Source organism: Sylvia atricapilla, chromosome 9 (assembly GCF_009819655.1).
Source record: "Sylvia atricapilla isolate bSylAtr1 chromosome 9, bSylAtr1.pri, whole genome shotgun sequence".
In the NCBI taxonomy this organism is placed as follows: domain Eukaryota; kingdom Metazoa; phylum Chordata; class Aves; order Passeriformes; family Sylviidae; genus Sylvia; species Sylvia atricapilla.
Genome location: NC_089148.1, coordinates 3,222,692 through 3,249,315, shown reverse-complemented (window position 1 = coordinate 3,249,315; position 26,624 = coordinate 3,222,692). Strand labels below are relative to the sequence as shown.

The 26,624-nt window shown below is 36.9% G+C and overlaps 2 protein-coding genes across 2 annotated transcripts in view; both read right to left on the bottom strand.

Moving 5' to 3' along the window:
- DENND1B (DENN domain containing 1B) overlaps positions 1-26,624 on the bottom strand; it is a 226,389-nt gene that overhangs the window by 66,145 nt on the left and 133,620 nt on the right.
- Positions 1-26,624, bottom strand: part of LOC136365166 (DENN domain-containing protein 1B-like) — a 42,589-nt gene that overhangs the window by 15,800 nt on the left and 165 nt on the right. The window contains exons 2-7 of the mRNA XM_066325518.1: positions 24,569-24,618; positions 16,398-16,517; positions 6,986-7,055; positions 5,078-5,158; positions 2,427-2,486; positions 616-669 (exon numbers count right to left, since the gene is read on the bottom strand). Of these exons, the coding sequence (XP_066181615.1) occupies positions 616-669; positions 2,427-2,486; positions 5,078-5,158; positions 6,986-7,055; positions 16,398-16,517; positions 24,569-24,618 (435 nt within the window). The remainder of the gene's footprint in view (positions 1-615; positions 670-2,426; positions 2,487-5,077; positions 5,159-6,985; positions 7,056-16,397; positions 16,518-24,568; positions 24,619-26,624) is intronic.

Below are 26,624 nucleotides of genomic sequence, written 5' to 3'. Positions count from 1 at the left end.
AAAAAAAGACCTTTCAAAGCTCTTTCCTGAGACGCCTTCTCCCTAAAAACGTCACAGAGAATGTGATCTGAGATTTCCCATTTGCAATTTACCCACAGCGCCATCCAGGATTTAGCATCTACAGAATGCAAGCCTTCAAAAAGAAAATTTAAAAAAAGATAACCAAAAAAAGCCCCAAACCCCCTGTTCCTGGTGCTTGGTCAGCATCCAAGCATACAGCATGTTGTCAAAAAGCCTGAAACAATGCCTTCCTGCACAAAAAATGACTAAGTATCTTGATGGCTGAATTTGCAGCTGAGGAACACAATGTTTAAAGGGCAAGTATTCAAATAAAACACAGGGTGCAGAAATAGAATACATTTTATATAAGCAATCCTTCTAAATGCAAAGAGGCCAGCTAGGAGCAAAGGGTGGATATAGCAGTGGTCAGAAATGCCCTGTTAATGCTTTAAAATGGGTTAATGAATCAACAGTAACGACCAGCTAAAGGTTGCAATAACATACATCAATCATTTCTAAAAACAGTCTTAGGGGAAAAAAAAAAAACCTCCTCTTGATAAAAGCAAAAGTTCAGCCTAGCCCAAAATGAGATAAAATAAGAAATGGAATACTTACACTTTCAGGGATGGTTGGCAATCCAGTTATATCAGGAGTAATGAAATACGAGTGCTAATCGATGGGAAAAAACAATTGATAATTTATGCACACAGGAAAAAGAATTCTTTTCATAAGAACCCAGCATTTAGGATTTCCAACCCCATCTGTGTTTAAGCAAATAGCCATTTTTCTAATAATACTCTTACTGCTGCTAGACAAAGAATTAAGCAGATCACGACATGAAATGACAAGCTCTGATTCTGCACAGCACAAATGCTGGGCTGCAGTTTTGAAATAACACTGAAATTAAGCCAGCTTTAAATGTTGCCATGAGCTTGAGAGTAGCATTGATTAAATTAAGCACTGATTTAAAAATTGCAACAAAAAAAAAATGCTACAGGACAAAATGTAAATTTAGAATGGAAAACAAAAACCATCACATGAGAAAAATATTTAGAACAGAAATATTATTACTTGATACAAATTCTCTTTCCAAACATCTTTGAATCAAAAATGTGGTAACAGAAACGCAAGATCTGAAGCCTGAGCTTCTGCAATCATTTTGAAATACATTAACAATTTTATGCATCTTAGTTTGAGGCCATCTGGGATATAAATATAAAATTGATTAAACTAAAACCAGATGTAATGTAAATTAACTCTCATTAATCCAATGCTCTTATTAGTTATCAGACATGGACTTAGCTCAGTAATTTTAAGGCATTTTTTGGATGTTACTCTAAATTTTGAAGGAGAAAAAAATGAGAGCACATTAAGTAAATAAGATAATTATTGATTTTTTAGCTTTTTTAATAGAATTTTTATGGTGTTTTCAGTATATTTTTACAATTATAATTAGCAACACAAAGACATAGCTTGTTCTCAAGTCAAACTCGAAAAAGATAAACCAAAACAAAGTCTGTAAGACTTAAATGTGTCTTGCACTCAAGGACAAAATTAATACTATTAAGTCTGTGTAGGAGACTTATTAAACCAGCTTGATACATTTAATAGAAAATTTTCCCCACAAATTAGGTCATTTGGCAATAGTTAAAATTTAAGGAAGAAAATTGGTTTAAAAAAGGCATCCCATAAACATCATGCCACTTGCACAATAAATATCACAGGTATTGTTTCACATCAAGACAGAAAATAGAATTTTTTTTCCTCTCAAGAAGAGGAAAATACTGAGATTAGACTCAGATAGAATGCCTCCATTCTTCAGAAGTATATTGAGAACAGAAAATTATTCCCTATATGTAATAAGATCACAGAATATTTATCAAAAAAATTCCGAGTAATGAAGTTATTAACTTAGAGAAGTAATTTTTCTAATTAACAAAGTAATAATATTTCACTCATTAAACAGAAAAGGAACCCAGAACTATAAGAAGCAAAAGCCATTACTGCAGTCATTAAGAGTCATAAAGTAGCAAAAATACTGTGGCATGGAGTCCTTGCACATCTATGAACTCCCTTAGGAAGATGAATGACCTTGGAAGAGATACTGAATTAACAGTTGTTGTCCTGTAAAAAGCTTTCTCTAAAAAGGACACTGAAGAATGCAAGTTTTGCTCATCAGTTCAAGGGTTTGATTTTTGCAGCAGTTTTTACAAAAGGGTTATGATGCACACACGCAGAGCTCTGAAGCCGGATTTAAACAGAAAAAGGTACGTTAATATTAGATGGGTCTTTTAGGCCAAAGACAGCAGCAGAATTCCCCAAAGGACAGGTATAAATGAGCCTCAAATCAACAGAGATGTCCTAGAGCAGGTGATTATTTCTTTAATTATGATAGGTTTTAGATAGTCAGTGCCTTTTAAACTCACCGATACAAGACAAGGCTGTTTTTTCAAAACTTGCTCACTTGTAAAAATCATCTCTTGGTTCTTATGCAAGATGAGAGAAAGATTGAACAGTTGGCTTTTGAGTTTTCCAACAAGAAAGGCCAAAGCTGGCTCTACTGCTTATAATACTCCATGTTTAAAATACTGCCTGAAAGTAAGTTTCATTCCTTCTATTCCTCCCCCATTTGAATTCAGACTTAGCTAGCCTTCTAATATTCATGTTAACGACATTTAAAAAAAATTAAAAAAAAAAAAATAAGCGACCTAAATTATTTTTAACCTCAGGTTTCACAGAACAAATGACCCCCTCCTAAATTTCAGCTGCAGAGTATTTGTTACTGGGACCAACAGGTGAGAGCAGAACTTGGTCCCTAACTGGACAAAGGCATTTTGGTGTTTCCTGACCAAAGATTGTTAGGAAACACCACACATGCAGATATTGGATGCAATTTATGCATGTTATGTACACACAATCCTAAGAACCACTGTGGTCTGCCACCCAAACCCTGCTGCAGCATTCATGAGCCTTTACCCTGCAGCATATCTGAGTGAATGAAATCTGAACCAGACTGAGCTGGCACAAGGAAAAGCAACCTCAGGATGGCAGTTCTACAATTATTTTTCAGACTGTAATTTAAGTCTATTACTACTGATGGTTCCAGTCTAGCTTTTCTACAATATCTGAGGACCAAGAAAGAAACATCAGCACAAAAGACCTGAACTACAAGTGGCAATAAATATTTCCCTGCTCCCTGTGGCATTACAAAAACAGAGATGCCTTTAGATCCAAGAAGCATTGGGATTCCAGCTGACCCATTCCTCCCTGCTCTGCCCTATCCCAACCCACAATATTTGCTTGACTGTCCCTGAACCAAGCATTTGGCAAGAGGTTTGTATTTTGATAGCCATTGTTCAGGCAAGAAAGCTTACAAAACTCTTTGATATAACTGGGAACAAGGCATAATTGAGAAAAAACAATTCCAAAGTCAGACAACATTGAAATAAAACCAACAAGTATCGATTTTATAGCAAGCAATCTGTCATTCCAGTGTAGCCAGTTGTATTCACCAAGACAGCCATGTTCACATTCCCCAGAACATTCATTTTGAGGTGGGCAAATTATAGACAAGATGAACTTTGTGAGAAATACAAGCGAAAATATATTTAAAACTTCTCTATGTCCCTTTAACCACAGGAGTTTTGAAGGACATTTGATAAAGCATGTTAGAGTTGCCAAATTATAACTGGTTGTAATACTATAATTAACTATAGCAAAATATTATTTGAGATACAGAAGCATTTTTAGCAAAGGTGCTAGGAACTGAAACATTACACTGACTACAGAAAGAAAAAAACTATCAACAGAAACAATTCCACCTGCAGCCTCAAATCCAGTTCATTGTTCTGGTGAAAAACAACACACAAGACTGGAAGGACTTTCAAATACAGTCAATTAGCACTATACAAGGTGGGAAAACATTAGGTCTCTAAAACCTAGTGAAAAAAAAGGAATCTGAATTATAAAAAATTTAAATAAAATAAAGATAGCATTATGTTAAGCAGCAAGGATCAGTAACTGCTGGAACAGAAGTGGTAGACTCCATTTTTCCTGCCTTCATAATAGGGCCAGATGCTTTTCTAGAATCTGTGCTTACTTTAATTAAAGTACAAGGCTTATTTCTAAAATACATGAGCTAAAAGTCAAAAGAAACAACACAATAAAGTGAAGATAAATAATCTAACAATATTTCAGTATGTGTGCAGGTGAAGCCTTCATAAAATCACTTCTTTCTGTGTCCTGCAACACGTGATGGTTCCAGCAATACCCAGCTATTTGCACACTGTGGCAAGTGCAGTAACTGTACAGATGCTCTGAACCTGCACAATGGCTCAGCAGAGGTTCTGTGCTGGCTTTATATTTCACACAAGCTCTACAAGTGTGTTTAAACATGCATCCACATGCTAATTCTGGTTAAAACTGCAGGAACTGTAACAATGGCATATCCACTTCTAGATCTTCCTGCAGCAACACCATCTTGCCCCCACCATCCCATCCCACATCACAAAAAATGGGAGCACAAAAGCAAAGGAGGCCTGGACTCGTTATTTCACTGAGATGTGCTGAAAGTTTCACATAACAGTGTACTTCTACTCTTCTTCCTACAGTATTTTTGTATGATTAAGCAAAAATAGGAAAAAGGGGAAGAAAGATGGGAAAGCAGCCAGCTTTCACAGACTTTTGACCAATCCTGAAACTGTACCTACTCAGACTTAAGAGGCAATAAAACTGAGTTAGTGTCTCCTGATGCACAGCAGGAGAAACCAAAATTGTCTACATGAAACAGCTGGAAGCAAAAAAAGTAGTTCTAGCACTGTCAGATTCCACTGCAGTTTACTTTCTCATCCATAGAGCAGAATTCAAATTTCTGCTTCTTTATGACTACAACTTTTTAGAAAACAACATGAGACAGAGACAGACTCTACCCTTCACAGATGAAAAAAAAAGGTTGTCCAGGCCAGTTAAGGATGGGAAGCAACACAAATTTACTCTTTCAAAGGGTTGAAGTTTCTTTTTCTTTCAACTTTACCTACTACTTCATAGTCAGTAGGAATAAAACAGAAAAAATACTTACCACACTTAAACTGACTAAAGCATTCGCCTTTGGCACAGGATGGCTATACAATGATTTCAACAAATCATTTGAGTCATTTTCCTATAGAGAAAACATTTTAAAGGTAATTAATTATCATATAAAAACTAATTACTATTTACTACACATCAAACTACGTATTGATGAAGAGGTATACAAATATTTAATAACCAAAACAACTGCAATTCATAATGAAGTATTTAAATATTAAGTATAACATTCAGGCCAGCTTTTTCTCTCATAAAATGATTGTATCTGTAAGTTAAGCCAATCTCTTACATGTTTCCCCACTCACTCCTTAAGGGACTCACATCATTTGCAACTGAAAACTGGGGTGGGTACCATGTCTAGCTGGTCTGTATATCCTGGACATCATTTTTCTAAAACTGTAAGCCACAATATATGTTACTTAAATTTTTATTAGATATATCTCCTCAGAACACATAAAACAGTTAATAAGGTTTACTAAAATGCACTTGCAGCTACCTGGTTTAACTGGGATCCGTCACTTTGGTCTCTAGAAGGGATATTTACTTAGGAAAGAGAAGTGATAGGAGCTTTTGTTGGTTTGGGGTTTTCATTCAGTTTAGGGGTTTTGTTCACGGATATTAAATTCTTTCTGTTGCCAAAGTAAAACCAAAAGTATCAGTGACAAGCCAGGGACAGCTTTTAAACAAATTGTTTTGAGTTGACAAAATGCTTCTGCCTCTCCCTGTAAGAAGAGGATGCTACTGGACCTCACAGCAGTGAACAAGGCTTTGGGTCAGATAACAGTGCCTGGGCCAGGAGGGAGCAGCATCCTCCCACAGCCTCCTCAGCAGCAGGTACGGCTCCAGGCAGAGGAACAAACCGTTTCCAGGCATGCTGCAACTCTCTGACCCACCAAAGCAGCTGCCCCAGCATACAAAACAACAAACCCTGCTACCTAAATTGCTCCAAGTAATGACTGCAATGGCACCACTGGTGATCGAGACTATCCCCTTCTTTCAAATACAACCTTAGTAACAGTTTTTTCTACTACAGTGAAACAGGGACCAAAACCAAGGTCTAATTATAGCATTTGTAAGACTTTATATATATTCCACTTGATTGAATCACACAGCTAAAACCAAACTTTCCTATTTATCTTTTTACATAAAACATCACCATTCTCTATAGTTCACTTACTATAATGCATAATTATTGCTTATTCTATACTTCATGTATTTTTGAGATGTCAGCTTTTCCAGTATACAGCATATGGCAAAATATTGACTTTTTTTTTTTTTAATTGAAATCTAATACACTAATATAAAGCAGAAAGGTATAGCTTTAATGTTCTCAGTAAAGACAGATGCCAGTAGCTCCTTTGCTGTGTAATCTTGGAATACCTCTAATGGCTCATGAATATGCAAACTGAACTATCATGATTCTTCACCAAATGCTGCAAGTAATTTTGTCTTGCTACTTGAGGTGTCAGAATTACGAGAGGTAGTTTTTAGTTAATATGAAGGGTGAAACAGTACATCATATTTTATACAGCTCTGAACAAAAGTGTTTGCAGCTGATATTCAGCTAGTTCCAGAGAGCCACAGTTTACAATCAATACGTCATGCAGCTCTCCAGTGATGTGACACGACTCACACTTCACACAGGACCTGTTTATGCTGAGACTGACACTTTATAAAGGTATATTTTCAGAAGCTTTTTTAGAATAATGTGGGATTCAAGTGACTGTGGAAGCTGTATGTTCGGATTCTTTGAATTTCAGTAAGAGGACTAAAACTTGCTTCTAAATCCTACTAAAACCTTAAACTTTCAACAGTATAGAATCCCCTTACAGTATTTGAAATCGTGACTAATATTTCAAGGAAAGCATTTTACACAAAGAACTGGAATATGTAAAATTACCTGTTCTTTAGCCAAATAATCTGCCAGGGTATTTAGGAGCTTGTAGTATACCTCAAACCATGGTAGGTAACTAAAACAGGAGGAAAAAAGTGTCTTAATAAAATACCCATATATTTTTCTAGTGCTTATAAAATACTACAATGATTGATCTGACTTGCACATTTTTATAACACGTCTACATATAAATAAAAAGCATATTCAACTTTTCCCCAGGAATTCAGTGGTAAATCACTGATAGACAGTGATGGTTTCTTTATGCTGGACACCTGCATGAAGTTCTACTAAGGGCAGATTAACTCATAATACTCAGACTTCTTAGTATTTTCAAGGCACCAAAAAAACATTTTAGACATTTTCTAATCTCATTCCTATCATCATTAAATGTTACAGATTTCAGTAGTTACTTGCAATTTTTAAATTCTACGTCTTCCTATACCCAGTGGACTGACAGACCTGCTGCCTCCTTGGAGAATGAAAAAGAACTTTGGGCAGACCAGGTAACTCCTATTTGACAAGTGGTGCAATGTTTTGCAATAGTAGAGATGTCACATTATATGTAAGAATATTGGTTTCCCTATAGAGTCATTTCTATAGATAAAATTGACTTACAAAAAAATAAAAACATTCACCAATATTGCAAAGAGAAGCACATTAATACATCTATACTTAAAAGACTTTAAACACAAGTCTGCAGCTCGTGAGCTCAATACTCTCACTGAGTTAAACAGAATCCAAGACAAGTAAGACATAACTGAAGAATGTAAATAAAGAAACTCAAAGACAGTGGTATCAGTTCCAATTTGCCATCTTCTAAAGAAGTCACCTTTAACAGTGATTTCATTAGTGACCACACACTACAGAACTTTCCACCATCAGTATTTAAGATACTAAGTCTGATAAACTAAATAATAACAATAGAAATTACGCCTTATTTACAAGTTACACACCTTCTCATGTCTGTTAGAATTTTATCACAAACATTACTGAATAGGTAATATTAGAATCAATATTAGTTGTTTGATATAACAAGGGGGAGCTGGAAAGGAAATAGTGCCTGAAAGGTTTACAGAACATTTCATACCCATATATAACACTACTGCAGACTTCATTCCTCAGTGCCGTGTAAATCCACAGGCGTGCATTTCTTAAAGGCTTTAGTGCATGCTGTGGACAGACCTTAAATTTCAAATTTATATATTCCAGGAAATATGCTAACTGCAACTGCAAAGCCCAGTGTGCAGAACCAAAATGTTTTCCCTGATAGGGAAAGGAAAGCTGCCAGGGGGAAACCCTGGCTGGTAGAGAAGCCAAGCACTGCTTTGTGCAGTGAGTCCAGTGAAGGGTTATGTTTCCTTTGTAACACCTCTGTTCTCAGTACGCAGCTGGCAGGGCTTTAAAAACAGATCCTGATTCTTAGGGTAAAAAATAAGCACAGCAGAAATCCAAACATGGTTATAGTATATACATTTTCTAGCAGTCTTTGCTGTCTTTATAAATGCTTAACTACTGGGTCTTAAAAAAATAAAGCAACCTCCTCCCCACAAAAAAGCAAACCCCCACCAAAAAAAAAAAATAAAAACAACCAAAAAAAACCCAAACAGAAAAAAAAAATCAAAAAACAACCCAGAAAAACCCCCAAAAAATAAAATCCACCATGAATTTACTCTTGCCAAGCCAAAGAGAGAAAGGCAATTATTTCTTTTAAATCCACCACATTAATGTCTTTATCACACTTTACCATACATTTTGCTGGCTATTAATCAAAACAACATCAATCTCCTAATGCTCACAGACATTTTTAATGCTTGCTATTGCTGACAGTGGTTAAGGTGTGACATTATTACATTTGTTTTCCAATATATTCTTAATATAATTACAAAATTTACTTTAGTGCACCTTTGTAAGGCCACTCACTGCTTACAGGTGTGAACATTCCATGCCCTCATAAAACACCCACCATATCAGCACCTAAAACATCTGATCTTTGAGCATTCTTTCACCTAGGACTCCTGTTCTATTATCTTCTCAAATCATGCTAACCTGGTTTTACACATCACTGAAACACAGCACAGAGAGGCAAACAGAAATAATTATTCGCTGCAGTGTTCAGAGTTCCTGCAAATGTCAGAGCTGTGGAACAACCTCACAACCTGGAATTACAGCAGGGATTGGAACACTGTCCTAGCATTTTGTCAAGGTCAGGGTTCAAAGTAGGTATAAATCACAAAGTATTTTTATAACACTGCACACACAAATGGGTAAGACTACCTAAAGATTTCCAGTCTCTTTCCATCACCTCTGTGTTAACAGTATACATGACCCCAGCACATTTTGCTGTAGAATATTCCAAAATCTCATCTGATCATCTCTTTTTTATAATGAACATTTATGAATAGTATTCTATAAAAAATAGATTCTATTTCAATAAAACATCAACCATACTTATTTTCTATATGCGTGATCTCAGTTCCCCTATTACTGAGAAAAGAAAAATTAAATGCAATTTTTAAGCATTTAGAAAGGTCAAATTAATTATTTGAAATTAATGAACCCTAACAGAAAGCCAAGGAAGATTTTTATTTCATACAGCAAGACATGCTGACCAGAGTACTTGCATAGAAATTTCTTCCCTTAGCAACATCATGTTGATGATACACTCCTATGTGTTTGTCTAACAAAACCATTAAGAAAAACATCCTACTCAACCATGAAAGTCAGTGTCCTTTATGAGCTGAAAGAATGGTAAAAGAATGGCTTTAAGCCTAACCACGAACACAAGGTTAATATAATTTCAATGTGTCTCTTAAACCTGAAAAATTAAGGAAATCAAAACAAGTACTCCATTACATTATACAGCATGAAACCAAAGGCTGCCAGAACCTGTCCACTGCATCTTTTCTACATAATCTTCAGTTCTTCAATAGCACAGCCTAATTGCAAAAGCTTTTGTCAATATTTCTAATTAAAATGTTCTTCAACAAAATATTACAAAGAACTATTAGAAAGCAAAAAAGTTTCCTTTGTATTTTTCTTTTCTGTATTTGCTAATTGTAATTAATTCAGCATAATAAAGAATCATTATACCTGTTTTTTTCATAAACAATAAAGAGTTCATTTGAATGTGTGCATATACAATCATCCCTGCATTCAAAAGTAAACACAGTTGTGTTTGTTCATAATAAAGACACCATCAGGTGGTTTTTAGATTCTCATCTCAAAGACCAAGTACAAGCTCTTTGCAATTTGTTAAATCCTCAAGGCTGTCAAGAAACACTTTTGTCCTCTTTTATCATAGACTAATTTTGGAAGCATGTTTTTTAATAATCCTATTTACTGATTTGGACTACTCTAGTAAACAGAGTTATTCACAGGTAAACACTTGATTGATACAGGCTTTACATCTTTATCCAGTATATCATATCGGACAAAGAACTGTATATGGAATCACAGAATCCTGTAGGCTGGAATAGACCAAAGTCATCAACTCAGCATTGCCAAACCTACCAGCAAACCATATCCTAAAGACCACATCTACCTGGTCTTTTAAATCCCTCCAGGGATGGTGAATCCACCATCTCTCTGGGAAGCCTGTTCCAGTGCTCAACAACCCTTTCCATGAAGAAACTTCTCCTAACATCCACTCCAAACCTCCAGTGGTAAACCCTGAGGCCATTTCCCTTTGTCCCATGAATTGCTATCCAGGAGAGAACCTGACACCCACTAGCTACATGCTCTTTTCAGGTGTTGTTAAGAGCTGTAAGGTCTCCCCTGAGCCTCCTTTTCTCCAGGATAAACAGCCCCAGCTCCCTCAGCTGCTCCTCACCAGACTCGTGCTCCAGACCCTGGCCCAGCTCCATTGCTTCTCTGGCCACTGTCCAGACCCTCAATGTCCTTCCTGAAGTGAGTAGCCCAAAATCAAACACAGAGTTCCAAGTGCTGCCTCACCAGTGCCCAGTACAGGGGAACAATCCCTGCCCTGCTCCTGCTGCCCACACTATTCCTGATCCAAGCCAGGATGCCCTTGGCCTTCTTGGCCACCTGTGCACTGCTGGCTCCTGTTCAGCTGCTGCCAAGTCCTTTTCCATCAGGCAGCTTTCCAGCCACTCTGCCCCAGCCTGGAATGCTGCATGGGGCTGCTGTGACACAAGGACAGAACCCAGCACTTGGCCTCGTTGGCTTCTTCAGCATTTGTTTGTATGATAGCTTAAATCCAGAAGCATTATGGATCAAAGGCTCTTCTTAGCTTGTCCTGTTAACAAATCTTGTAAAATTATTTAATCTTTGCTAGCACACTAGAACTAATCTATGTATAGAAAATTCATCCAGCACACAAATGTCCATCAGCATCTATTAGGTGGGTAACTATTTTTTTTTCAAGTCAGTACAGAAATGCATTATCTGAAAGACAGTTTTTAAGTGGCTGAATTTGACAAAGGAGACTTATAACATGTTACTCCTAACTCAAAACTGGCACACTCATATGTACATTAATATGTACCTTACACACTAATGTATATCTTAATGTGTTAAGGTATACACTAATAGGTATCTTAACAACAGATAAAATCAAAATTAAAGTCCATTATCAGAGTAACCTCACCACCATATCTGTATTCCTAAAATTATTTATAAGCAGTCAGTACATTTCATAATTTATTAGCTGTCTTATGAAAATGTCTAAAAATTATCAATAAAGCCCTTTCAGAGTAGAGAAAGTAGAGGAAAATCAAGGCTTTAATGTTCAATTTTAATGTATTTGGAAGCCTAAATTAATTTCAGTTCTTAAACTATGCAACCACTACTGGTTTCTTATTTATTTTTCTTTAATTGTAGCCACTGTCCTTGCATTCCTCAAGTTACAATCAGTAACTGTCTGAAAAACAAACATGTAAGACAAGCATAGGACAACATCCAAAAACATACCAGTTTCTCTAAATATTTCTTCCACAATCATGAGAAACAGAAAAACATAGACAATATTAATAGATATATATTCCCTGATGGAGAATACAGGGGTCTTTATTTAAAAGTACAGCCCCTGTCTGTCAGAAAAGCAAGAGACCAAGATCCTTCATGGTTAATTAAAAACATACTTAGCATTTTCTCTTAATCCAAATGAGCCACAAGGCAGGAGCTCAGACTTTTATCCAAAGTCACGCATGACCCTTGTTGCCATAAGTAGACTTCCACCTCACCGGTGCTTCTACTACAGCTCTGATAAAACTTTTACATTCATGAGTCAAAGGTTAAACAAAGGAGAGGAAATGTTTTCTGTCAAATAGTCAGGTAACCACTAACAGTCCTGAACTATCAGCAGGAATCTAACTTCTAGTAATCAAATAAAACTAAGGAAACTGCCTTTCCGTAGCTAAATGTCTAATGTCTAGGGGCTACTTTCTGTCTGGAAAATTGACACAAAATGTGTAAAATTGAAACATTCTGCTTCTAAGGGATTTGCCTAAAGGAAGAGTGAAAAAGTTTCAAGCATGGTCTGAACTGAAGAACTACAAAGCCTTACCACATAAACCTGTCTTCCTTATTAGAGCATTTCATTTGGAAACGTAGGTGACAATTTTACAGTCATAAAATTAATGAAATCTAAGACTCAGCATTTTAATGATGCATTCTGTGTTCCTCTGCTTACCTAAGGTCAACCTCAGAGTCCATCAAGAATTTCAAATTATTTGTACTAAAACCATTCAGGTAATTCAAAATCAATTTCATGTAAATGCAGAAAGTATTATTTCTACTGCAAGCAGCAGTGACACTTAAAAACAAAACCCAGAATAATTAAGTCTACTATTATTCAAAAGCAGACATTCAAGTTTCTACTGTGCCACTTCAAACTTCAACTAGAAGCACTATTACCCTAAAATAGGAAAAGTAAAACTAAGAAAAAATATTCAGTATAGGATATGGGCTCAACAAGGTATTTGACAATATGCCTAATATGTATCCCTTGTTTTAAAGGACTGCATCAGCTCAACAATTTGTGGAGAGGGAGGAGGAGACACAGCAGGATTCACACCAACAGCTTCATGAAGCAGCCATGGAGCTTAATGAAAAGAACTAAATTAAATAAAACTTGCAAAGAAATCACACAGCATTTCTGGAGAATAATCAAAGAGTTATTTTCTCATATAACAATGGTTTAGCACTTTGAATTTGGCAACTGCAGTCAAGCTCTGCACATTCATTCTAGACAATACAATATCACAATTAAGTTCTTCAAACAAAAATGCCTGAGAAAGCTACCTTGGGAAATTTTTATTTCACTTTATAAACACAGAAAGTATTTGAGCAATACATTCTGATTTGAAAGACAATTCACATACATGTGTATATTGTATATAAAATGCAAAGAAACCTCCACAAAACTATTACAGAGGAATTTCAAATGTACAAATATATTTTCTGTTTCAAACTATCCAGTTTAATGTGAGACCATGTGGCTGCAAATTCAGAGATAATTTCCTTTAATTAGTGTTTCAGATGGAAAATGAATTATAGAGCAAAGTCCCATAAACCACAAGACTTTAATCTTACATGCAGCTTTGAGTTGCTGGTGTAAAACCTGAGGACAAGCAGCCTTTACCTCAGCTTTCAGTGAAGAATCCCATTCAGCAGTTGAAATTCTATCTCTTTAGAAACCCTGGCATAGGTTAACACATGGCTTGGCACTATCCACAAAAGACATGCACAAGTGAAAAGCTGCGTCCTGCTCCCCACTCATCAGCCTACCCAAATTTCTACAATATTTCTTTCCAATCACTTTGACTGGCTTGTTCCTGCACATCTTTAGAGATTTTTTGTTACATTTCAGTTATTTATGACAATTCAACTAAGTTTTCTGTATTTGACTATCTCTAATTTTCTTTGTAGAAGCCTCAGTCAGTAATCTTATTACATTCCTCTTGTCCAAGGGGGTACATCCATGTGCACGTGGAGAAGGCAGTTTGACGTGGCATTTCTGTACACCTGCACTTCTGTGTCTGTGCAAAAGGCCATGGCTAGTGGGCACCAACCTGTGATCAACAAATAGTCTGAATTGCCCATCATCAGCCATCACGTGTATACACACAGCAAATATCATTTTATGTGGGTTTAATATATGGACAAAAGCAAGGTTGAAAATGCATACACACTCTTTATAGAAAAAGGCAGCAACAGCATTCCCTTGGTTTGCTTTTGGGGTTTTTTTGGTTGGTTGTTTTTTCGGGTTTTGGTTTTTTTGGTGGTTTGTTTTGTTTTGGATTTTTTGTTGTTTTGTGTGGTTTTTTTGTTTTTTGTTTTTTGTTTTTTTTTTTTTATTATTATTATTTTTTTATTATTATTATTATTATTATTTGTTTGGTTTGGGGTTTTTTGTTGGGGTTTTTTTAGGGGTTTTTTTTGGTTAATTTAACAACAATAAGCACGTGCAAAGGAGAGACAGATAAAATGCCCAAAGAAATCTGCTTAGTGAATCTTCTTTCACTTGGTCACTTCTAATGAATCTTGGAATTCAGACCAAAAACCAGACTGGCTACTAGAGCACATCAGATGGAAATAGTGATGCATTCCCTCCATCTGAGCTGAACACACCACACACACATATTCTGGAGATAAGCAGCTATGAGTACAATGCTGTGAAGCTAGTGCTGTTATGCATCCAGCTGTGCATTGTAAATCTGAAATTGTCACAATAAAAGCAATAAAGGCAATGCTTTGGATACGGTTCAGTGAAAAATTACAGCTTGCTACTTTTCATTTTCCTACTTATTTCTACCAAGTAACAGACCATTGACTAATCTTTAGCTCGTGCATGTCCATGGGGAAATGTTAAAAGAAATACCCAGTTTACACCAGCTGAGAATTTACATCCTTTGCTTTGCAGCACTCCATACAGTACTTAAATGTACTTGAGTGTGTGTAACTGATTAAATGTTGTTACAACCACACAAACAATGCAAAAAAATTTTGTTTCTAGCTTAATGAGGGAAGAAAAGATTAACTCAGAGAAAAGAGCTAAAAGCATACATATACAGTCTCACTTTGGGCTTTAACAAATTATATTTAAAAAAAGGTATCACAGAGAAAAGGGTTAATATTATACATTCCAAAAGCCTAAGACTTAAATCCTTCTGAAGTATTTCAAAGATCCCAGAAAGTAAATTAACTTTTTAAAGAATAATTGAAGTATTTCCCTTTTACTACTTTCATTATATGGTAATATTTTTTTTCTTTGCAATATTTACAGCAAACATTTCTTTTTACATTACTAGCCAAAAAACATCCTATGTACTGGCTCTCAACATTAGTGTGGCATCTGTTTAAAAGTTCATTAAAATCTTGATCTGCTCTTTCCAATAATTTCACCACTATTCTACAAGTCTCTATACTGGTTGGTCTTTTTTTTCCCCCTCAGTGTTCATTTACTGATTATCCTTTTACAAGCTGATGTTCAGTTTTTCTCCCTAACTCACATGGTCTATTCTAATTACACTCTCCATGACTACCTGATTTCCATGTTGTCCAAATACCTGAAAATCTACTTTTCTGCATAGTCTTCCTACCCTACTCTCCAAAATTCTCTCTTTTCCCTTTGCTGCCAATGCATTTGGCTCCTCCTCTCTTGTGTTTGGAGATTCTCTCTTTAAAAGCAATTAAAATTCAATTTTGTTCTTCCTATTTGCTGCTGAACTGGATATTCCCATCTCCTCTATGGGGTTTGCAGGCTGCTAGGCTCTTAATCGAAGTGGCAAATATGTCTTCAAATCAGATCACTCAGCCTTTAACTTAATTAAAATGGTTTTAGAACAGCTAAACAATTGGGGGGTTTTGTTACCAAAACAATTATCTTAAGAGAGAAGACCATTATTTTAAGAGAGAAGAAAGAAAAAGCAGAGGGAGGAATAAATTATTTCTTCAGGGTCACTCTCCCCAACATCAGTGTCTCTTCTGCAACAAAAAGCATGCTCTTACCTTGTGAATTCTCTGGATCTGGTGTTTCTTATACTAGATATATTCTGGACAAAGAACTTGGAAGAGACACCCAAGAATCTCTTTTCCAAGGACAGGAAACAAAATAATGCACTTTACTGATGAATTGACAGAGTGCTCATCAAAGATCTGATTAGAAAGTAAAAACATCCACTTAACAGTCCAACCCTCTAAGGCTACAATGTATTGTTCTCTGATTTTAAGCAGAGATTTCACATTATTTAAATAAAATTATTTAGCTTCACAAAAGATTACCATCATATGGGGCTTGGGGCCACTTTTTATGTGAAAGCAATGGTAACAACTCCTGTAGAAAAGCAATACCCTGAGAGCCAAGTTAAACATATTAGCAGAGAATTTGTAAAAGATAAGGGTTTTCTTGTATTTTTTATACTCACTCACCGACTCAATTTTCATTGTCCCACCTTACCTCAGAATACAGAGGCAGACCTTGCCTCCTGACGTCAAACGGCAGAATCCAAACCTCTGCTTACTTTCAATGTCGGTGAGCACAAAGGTGAAATGCTGTCCTACTTGGTTTTGGGACACCCTGAAAAACCAGATACAGAGCATAAAACCATTAAATCACATAAAACTTGAGCATTTAGGTCATTGGTCTCAAGTATTTTCATGCTTAATCCTCAATACAATTCTATTGTCTGCTGTTCTTTTCCAATTCTTACATCATCTTCTACAGCAGAATACCTAAGAACCTTTGAGTAATGATTAACACCTGCCATTTCTGGCTCAATCTTAGATGACCACACCAAAAATTAATTCCCAGAGAAGCTGAAAATCATCACAGACCTCAGTCTACCAGTCAGGGAGCACAAATACTTTTTTAATTTATCCCTTGTAATATGTAGAAGGAGGTGGTTGTGTTGTGCTGGTTTGTTTGTGTTTTTTTTAAATCTCCAGCAAAATAAAACATAGAAAATCTTCTCACTAGGGAAAAGAAAGTAGCAGTTGATCAAAGGGCAAGAGAAACTACATAGGACACAAGTATTTTATACTGTTTAACACGTGCATGACAAAGGTTTAAAGATTAGCTAAGTGGTACCAGTACCCAGCCTGGAGAGTCTCCCACTCTTTTCAGTTTGGTTTAGCTCCTCATGAACATAAAGTGACTAGGATGAACCAAAAGCCTCCGCTGAGCATATAACATTAGAAGACACACTTAGTCCAATAAAATCACCCATAATTAATGGATTTTTTTAAATTAGTCTCAAATCATTACAACAAGTACTCTCCTCAGTTTGCCTTCAACAGCCTGGAACAACCTAGTGCTCTCTTTAAACGCTGCAAATACTCAATGGCTTGTGCTCAGTCCCTCCTTGGTCAGGTTCTGGGAAGCTGGGATGCTGCACACTGTGCCTGGCACCACAGAGCCATCAATAACCAGGTCTTACTGCTCCCCTGCCAACCCTGCAGTTTTCTCTGCCACATCCCTGCACTTGGCTCTTCCCCGCAGACAGCAGATTGCCATGAAATGTGCGGTGTGGTTTCAGCACCCCTGCACATCCTGGGGCCGGGGGCTCCCACAGAAACCCAGCAGCAGCTGCTCAGTGGGAGCACTGGAAATGCTCCCAGCAGTGACCTTGGCTGCCTCTGCTCCCACTCTCTCTGCTCATCTGTGTCCCACACTGAGGCTTGGAGCTTCCAGCAGCCAGCCTGGCTTCTCCTTACACCATGAAACACCTGGCAGGGTTACACTGGATGCTCTGTGCACAACCACATTAACCTAAATTGGTTTTAACGTACTGTGTGCATTTATGCCAGGAAAAATGTCTGTACACAGGGCCACTATAAAAATGAGATTTAAATTCTGATATTTTCTGTTAAAAATAGCCCAGCCAAGTTATGAGTTCAGTGGGAAGCATTTCCGATGCTATCTCACCACCTCCAAATCACAATCTTCCCTTTGCTTCTTTAAGAGAGGCAACTCCATGTTTTGGCAGTGTAAGAGTGGCCCAGCTTGAAAACTGCTTCCCACACAATTTAGAAAGAGATACAAGCAGCAGGTCCCACATTTTTAATATGAGAAATACTCCGAGGCTAAAACTGAATTTCCACAAGAACTCACAAGTTTGCATTTGGTCCCATTTGCTTCAAAAGAACAGAAGCCAGTGACCAGCCATCCATCTGGAATATATTTTCTGTTCAGTTTAAAATACTGAATTAATTCTAGGTTTCTAATTTGAGAGGTCCACTTACAATGTGGGGGCAACAAGGATGCCAGTTTCTCTACTCCTCTTCAGCAGAATTAAAACTGACTATATGTAAGTCTTACCATGAAAAACAAATGATAATTGGGGATTTCAACTGATGGATGACCACAGTGTATAAACCAGACACATAAAATATTCCACTACCATTTGAACACTTATTTCATTATGTTCCATCATTCAGACAAACACTGGCCAAGTGACTTGGGGTTTGTGTCTCTGCTTCACTGCAGCACATTCAGGTTGTTCAGAAACCAAGTCTCTCCTCCAGAAACAGGCAGCAGCTCCTGGCCCCGCTACCTGGACCACAGCATTGATGCCTCTCAGGTTTTTCTTAGCATGAAAATCAGCACAGATAAAATGAAATTATTACATACCAGACTTCCCTCAATAAAATGGCATCCAGACTTTTTACTGGAGCACAAGATAAAGTAGCCCAGCTGCAAAACCTTTCTGCAGAATGCTGGTCTAGCTGGCTGTCTGAAGAGAGCATGATCTGCTCACTTGCAAGGGGAGAGAGCCGGCACAAATCGTTCCCAACCAGTGCTGACATTCTCCTCACTCATTCCTCTGCCTTGCTTTTGACTTACTTTCAACTCTTGCCCTGCATGCTTACTTTTAATGTTAGTTCAACAATAATAAATCACTAATAATGAAGAATGTGTGTAAATACTTATTAACCCTGCAGACTACAATGGGCTCTTTCAAGGTTATTACAGTTCACTATAGAAATAAAAATAGGTTTTAAAATTTTCTATGTACTTACACAATGCAGAAAAGGCTATTTAGTACTCATGGAGTAGGTAAAAAGTCATTTTAAAGACTTTTGTTTACACTACAGCCATTGCTCAGACCTCATTTTAAGGGAGCCTTGAGAGAGTTAATTAAGGCAGGAACTGAATCTCTCCTTCAAACAAAAACCAGCATATCTAATGACTAAATTTATCCTTCGCTCTCCATAAAAACTGCTCTTCTTCCAAATTATTTTAAGACAGAGCAGATATTTGAAATTATTTTTTCTTCTAATTTTAAAATTTTTGAAGAGCTTCAAAAAATTTAAGACCTTATACATGGAAATAGAGAATTCTGTTTTCTTTTAAATAGAAGCCATAATGTCATTGTTACTTATAAAACATCGTGTACATGTCCTTGACAACTAATATACACAGTTCTGACTGAAGCTTGGTGGTGCCACTTAAACCTGAAAGTTTCACATGTATTACAACTCCTGAACCAACAGGGAAAACCAAACCCATCAGTCAGTCACCCTAATTTCCCCCTAATCAAAGAACAGAACAGAAACTGTTTCAAGCAGGAATTTGAAAAACAGATGTTGAGGTAGTGGTGCAAGTTTTCTCTGATGGAGAGACTGGGGAGACACTAACACTAGGTTGGGAATTCTCCTTCAGTCAATTGCTATGCCCCAATCTAAGCTTCAGCGACTACTATCCTCACTTCCAGCCCCACCCCAGGATCCACAAGTCCACAGCTCAGTTTCCCTGTGTGGAGAGCTCCACTGTTCCAACCAAGCTACCTGATTTGAGCTCTGCCTCCCAAAAAACCTGACCCTCTACAATTCAGAAAAAAAAAAAAAAAAAAAAAAAAAAAAAAAAAAAAAAACAAAAAAAAAAACAACCACACCACCACAACCCAACAGGAAAAAAAAAACTGCAGAAAATACAAAAATGGACAATGTCACCTCCAAGTATGAAAATTCCCACAAATAAAAAGCACAGTTAGCTTATTAATGGGGTTATGTTTTCAAAACAACAGAAGCATTAAAAGAAACCACAACTACTGAGTAAAGAGTCTCACTGGGAGTATTTGAGTTGCAACAGAAGCCTGTCTAGAAGCTCAGTCTCAGGGCCCTGACCATCACACCTGGCCAAGGGTGTATGGGAGCACACAGCAGCTCCCTCGGCATTCCCAGGTTTCCTATCAGACAGGTGCACTTGTGCATACACAGAGAAACCAAACCAAACAAATTCAAACCCCTGTTTGAAATCAACAGCTACACTCTTCACTGCAGCCTGTCCTTACACTTGTCTCTCACACACACATTCACTTATCACACAAACATGTGCCATAATACAGAGAGACAAGATATAAAGAACTCAGCTGTGTGTAGCTGCTGCTACATTTCTGAGTTTGCAACCCCCTTGTGAACTGACTGCAGTACCTGAAGGGTACAGGAAATGCTACAGTTTATTTATCTTTACCCATGCAGCTTGAAATATTTATTAGTTATTTACTTTTCATTCTCAACTATTTACCCTGAAGGCAAAATTTTTGTGTATGGTATGTTATAACCACTTTTCACAAGATCTACAAATCCAATGATTCCGAGGAATTGTTTTGCACTTCACTTGATCACAGCTGCATTTCTGCAGACTTTTACCACAAATATCAACAGAAACAGCATTAACTAGGAACAGGAGAGTGACAGTGATGTCATTCCTACTATCATTACCCACCCACTCTAAAAGATTATGAGTTATTTAACTGGCATGGCAATTCCCATACTCGAGTGACATTCTGCTGCTAAGGAGAAATCCTCTACAGCAGCAGTATCATTGATTACACTCCAAAATACAACACTTCCCAGAGACTGGGTGAGCACCATGGGGGAATTAATGAGGCACACATCACTGTCTCCATGTTGATCCTACAGGCAGTTCCCAAAAGAATATCCAAAAGAGGTTTGTGTGCTTCACATTCAGCAGGAGAAATGCATCCTGAAAGGGAAAAGACTGACGAATGAAAGAAGCAAGAGAAGTAACTTATGATGGAGAGAAATGGCAGAGACTCAAAGCACAGATAAAAATGAGAGGTCAAGCAGTGATACAGCCCAGCTTCCAACTGAACCTGAAATGGCTCCAAAAGGAACAAGAGAAGTTGCATCCTCACCAGTCATCAACCAGCTGCAAAACTGATCACTGTGGAGATTGAAGTATGGACCCTGCAAAGTCACACTGTATTCTGGGTTAAGAGGGAAAATACAAAAGACTGGTGGAGAAAGAAAAGTGAAGCAAACCATGCAGCATTTGCACACAGGATTCAAGCAACAAGAGAGGACAAAATGGTTTTGTCTGAAGCATTAACATTACTTTAGCAAACATTAAAAGGAAATTAAAACCTCTATCCTCAAATGTTAAATCCTCCTACACCATACAAAAAGAAACTGAGTACCAAAAAAAAGGGTCTTTGTAAATATATACATGCAAACTGTTGGCATGTTATACAATTATGCCATTATTAAATATAAAATAATTTATTCACAAGAAGAGACATGGGAACTCAGAACAAATGCTCAAGAACTTCTATGATGTAATTAATTTTAAAATCCCTTTAAAATAAAATGTAAGCCATAACTAGAAGTAACAAAATTATGTGTTGATTTTCAAAAAAAATACATATAAAATTCATAGTTTAAGTCATGGTCAAAGAATTTTTTTTACACCACTGTGCCTCTTTTGGCTTGACTTTCAGTTTCACTTTAATGGAAGTTACCTCTAGATTTTAAAATACCATTCACAGTATGCACTTTTGATAATTAGAGCAAGTAGTGTACAGTTATTTATAACATCTGCATAAAGTATGCCTGGTGAGATGATGCAAGCAGCATCAAGTACTGAAAACTAAACCTGGATTGCTATGATCATTGCAGCATAGTGGAAAAAAGAAAATCAAATACGTGTTCTCATTTCTCTCCTTTTTCAATTCCTTAAGTACTTAATATAGGCGACTTGAAAAAAAACCAGGTGAGAATGATCTTACTACTGGTGCTTTAACTGTGTTTTAACTTTCCTTTCTCCATAATTTGAAGAACATAGATTTCCTACTTTATTTAGTTTTATTTAGCTAGGTAACAGAATTAACACTCCATTATCTACAATTCTGCTGTGTAGTAGAAACCCAGAAGCAATCCATAGAACAGAGTCAAATTTTTTAAGTGTCTTGGTCAGCAGAATCAAAGTTACTACTTTTGCACCAGCAATTTCTAGCTCTTAATAGGCTCAGACAATGCTTAAAATATTTTATATACATAAATAAATATATGTATGTGTATTTGTATATAAATATACATATATCAGAGATTGAGAAGCTATGCTCTCTGCAGTACAATACACTCAATGAATGAAATAGATATTTTCTATTTCAGTTCAAATGTTCTTGTACAGAAATTGTAATTGAAACTGCCTGTAAAATACTTGGGAGTATCAGATGCACCATCTATCATGATCCTATGTACAAGAGCAAAACTATATATACATACATACATACATATATGTATATATATATATATATTCATCAGACAAGGGAAAGCACATATATGGCTAAACAAACACTAAAATGATTGTAACTTCTTAAATGTCCAGTGGAAAATAGCTCTGTAAAAAAGAACTTCAGCAGTGTTCTTCTCAATCCTTTTCTTTTATCACTTCAAATTTCAAAATAAAAGTATTTAAGCTGAGAAAGCAGAAGACAACTGATTTTGTTTAAGACAATTGGTGAGGTGTGTCCACACTATAGGAAACACTTGAGCTGAGTAGAAAATGGCAAACACATCATGCAGCCAGTAAGCTGTTCACACTAATGACTCCCCAGTAGCAGTCCCCACTTTCCTGAATGAGCTTCCAGCATCTCTGTCCTTTGCTCCACAACAGACATGCATCCTCTTGCTGTTCCATCCCCTGATCCCGTGTTGCCTTTGGCTCTCCCTCAAATCCCCCAGAACTCCCAGCTCACAGGCAGCTGTGAGTGCAGTGCCCACCCTACAGACACCATGGCACTGCCTGAGCAGTCTGCAGGCCACACTGATCAGCTTCATTCCTCTCAGCACAATCCCAGCTCCCAGGAACCTACACACTTGTCCAGCTGACCAGTTTTATGAGATTTGTAGAAATTTTTCACCTTTGCGAACATTGCTTTACAATCAATCATGAGGCCAACAGTCAAAAAGCAACTCTGGGGAGAGGGCACAGGGGGTGTTAACAAACTTCCTTGAACCTTTTCCTTTTTGTCCTTTTTTTCTTTGGTTTTTACCCTTTGAGATAATCAGCTAAAATACACTCTTAGCTATGCTATAAATTCAAGTATTGCCACAGTTTATTAAGTTCATCCTCTTCCTACAAGCAGCTAAGACAACTTATTTGAAAATAATTATTCCCTGCCACTGATTATCTTCTTGCCACTGGATGGCAGCAACAGAACCTCACCTTTTTCTGTTATGCTCAAATTTTATTTCCATTATTCATCTTCATTATCAATTTTTAAAAGAATTATGTATACATCTTAAGCACATTAAAGATTTTAATGCTTTAAAGCCAACACTGACAACCATATTAGTTAAAGTCATTAAAACAGCTTAAAGGACAGTGAGCTTAACCAGTTCAAAACCCAAACAACTTAATTAAATTCAGCTATAAAAGACTAAATAAGCCTAGCTTACATCAGGCAAGTTGTGTTTATAAAGATCTTTATTTTGCCAGTGTGTTTTGCTGCAACGACTCTCTTCTTTCCTCTCTACACACACCAGCTTTTCCACTACTGACAGCAGCTTCTTGCATCTGATAGATGCTTCTCATCTCCTACTCACCATCTACAACTGATGCCCATGTTGTTCTGAAATTGGCTCAGCCTGAACATTACCTGGGTGTATCTTTCATTAATCATGCAAATCAAGCTTTTAATTCAATCTTTGCCAATTCTGACAATACAGGTTTTCCAAACCGAGTGAGTTCAATCTATTAAAGAAATTGCCATTAACCATTTTGACAAGCCCAAATAAATATTTTCACTAATAAAAACATTTTATAAGAACACCTTAAATTACTGGCAGTATCGCACGGAAACCAGACTTTAACTGATACCAGAAAGGTAAGGACTAATTAATTATAAATAATGGTCTTGATTCTTCTCTGAGAAAAATCAATTGCATATTCAGCTACTTCCATGTAATTAAAGTCTTAATTTCTTTGAACTCAAACAACACGTTTTCTGTATTGCTCAGTGAGTTTTTACATCCTGGTGCACCGTAATATTTTTAATGAAGCTTGCTGCTTGAAGGAAACTGTGCTATACCCTTATACTAACACAGATGGTGTTCACAATTACAATGGACAAAACTGGGAGCTGGAATGTAGCTCTACCTGGACAGAGATATTGCTAAAATTCTGTAAGGGTTACATTTTGCTGTGATAGTTTCCTACTAGTGACTTCATACTTACTTGAACAAAGGGCACGTTTTCTCATCTGCAGGTGCAAGTTTAGGGAGTACATTACATTTGCATTTTCTTTAAATCCTTTCTTGTAATTAGGCTAAAAATAATTTTCTATGAAATATTTTAAAATAAATGATAACTTTAGCACATACCTTTCAACGTCAAAAGGAAAGCAGAACTTTGGAACGCTGTTCAGCACTTCCTGAAAATAAAAGCAAAAGAAATTAAGTTAGGGGTTTTTTGAAAAGGCTTCTGAAAGGTTTGCTTTTTAAAAAAATCGCCAAAAAATATGCATAACAAATATTAAGTTCAAGGAATATATGATTACAAAAAATACAGCACACGTTCCTGGACTGAAATAATTGATTATTAAAAAGGAATTAGGTTTGTGCTTTGGCAGATTGCAAAGACAATGCCATAGAAGCCCCAGGAGGGAAAGGCCTGGCCTGAAGGGTATTAACACCCTTCACATCCCCGCTGGGATTCCCTTCAACAAGGCCATATGGATTTTACAAGAAGCACCACACCATATGGGTAAGCCACGTCTGCTGCTACTTGTACCACAGACTAGCCACAGGGACTTCTGACAGATCCTGGCTCAAAAATACAAATGTTGTTTCAATTAAAATGCAGGCAGAGAAAAGGGAATGAAGTTGGCAGCAGAATGAATTACAGAGAGGTATAACAACTCTATACATGTTCCATAGTCAAATGCTGAAAATGATGGAAATCATCTACTGGTCCAAAGCAGAAATTTATATGATTAACCCTTTGGGTTTCACAAGCAAGCTTTGCTATCAATAAAGGAAGGGAGGGGTGGGGGTGCAAAATCCACCAGATCTACATTCATACTACAGTATGAAAGGACAATGTCTCTCTTTCGTGCAGAATTTTATTTAAGAAGCTGTTTAGTGGCAAATAAAATGTGTTAATTAAAATATAAAAATGCTCTCAAACTAGTCAACATTTTTCTTTAAAAAAAAAAAAAAAAAAGGTGAATTACTAGATCATTTAGCAGCAAATATTAAAACACGACTTTACAAGATCCTAGAAAATAGGTTTTATTTCCTTGCTCCCAACTGGGAAAACAAACCCCCTGTGAAATGCTTCAGCAAGAAGAGACAGTTGACATCAGTGCAGTTGGTCAAAGCTGCAGAATTCCTTTTTTGTAGCAGCCCAACAGACCTGTATTCTGTATACACGAGCCAGCCTGCACGGTTTGTTTTCAGAAAAGAGCACACTGATTACAAATTTCCAGGGCTGCACATGAGGGTTTAAGAAGCTGATTTAAGGTGTTAGCACTCTGCAGCCTGAACACCCTGTTTACTGCATGTTGGACAGTCAACTCCCATTCGGGGAAATTGTGTATTTAAATTCCTACACGCTACAATGACTGTTTACTTCAAACATTCACCAGGCTCAGTGGATAGTGTAAAATATAAAGAGCTCACACAAGTTAATCAGCAAGACAGGAACAGAACAGTTCAGGAAAAAGACACCTGTGACTACAACATGCGAATGTTAACTCTAATATTTTAAGGGTATATGATGTGCCTCAGTAAATCTTCATGTGATACAAATGGAAATCAATGTTTTTAGAATTTCCAAGTCATACAAGCGATTTCAATGAATCTTTACAACTTTTACTTTGTTAGCCCAGTGTATGAAAGCCACAGATGTGCTTTGGGGAAGGTTATTAACTCCATTAAGAACAACAGCAGTGCACAGAATACTCTTCCAAAGGAACTGCTCCAGCACCATCCTGCCTGCTCGGAGTGCCCACTGCAGAAGAGTGAGAAGCAGAATATAAACAGGGCAGGTAAGCACTGGATTTCTGCAGTCAGGAACAAGCACACACAACGCTGGCAGTAACAAGAATAAATTCTAACAAAAGACAGCAAACAGAACAGGTTAATGAAAACCTCTAAGTCAGAAATGTCACAAGCATTTCCAAATAGTTGTTCACTTCAGGCTCATAAAGCTTGTTTTTTTCTGTTCCAAAGAAACAGAATCTTATTCTTTTTCTAAATCTGCACCTATTCTCACACTATAGGAAGTGGTTTTTCTCCTCCCTAACAAGGATTTTAATTGCTGCCTGGTGAGCTTAGCACTGACTCAGAATTGGGTATGGAAATGTATTCATTTACGTTCCCCATTGTATTCTCTCAGAATAAATTATCACGCGAGGAAAAGAAAACAACAACAAAA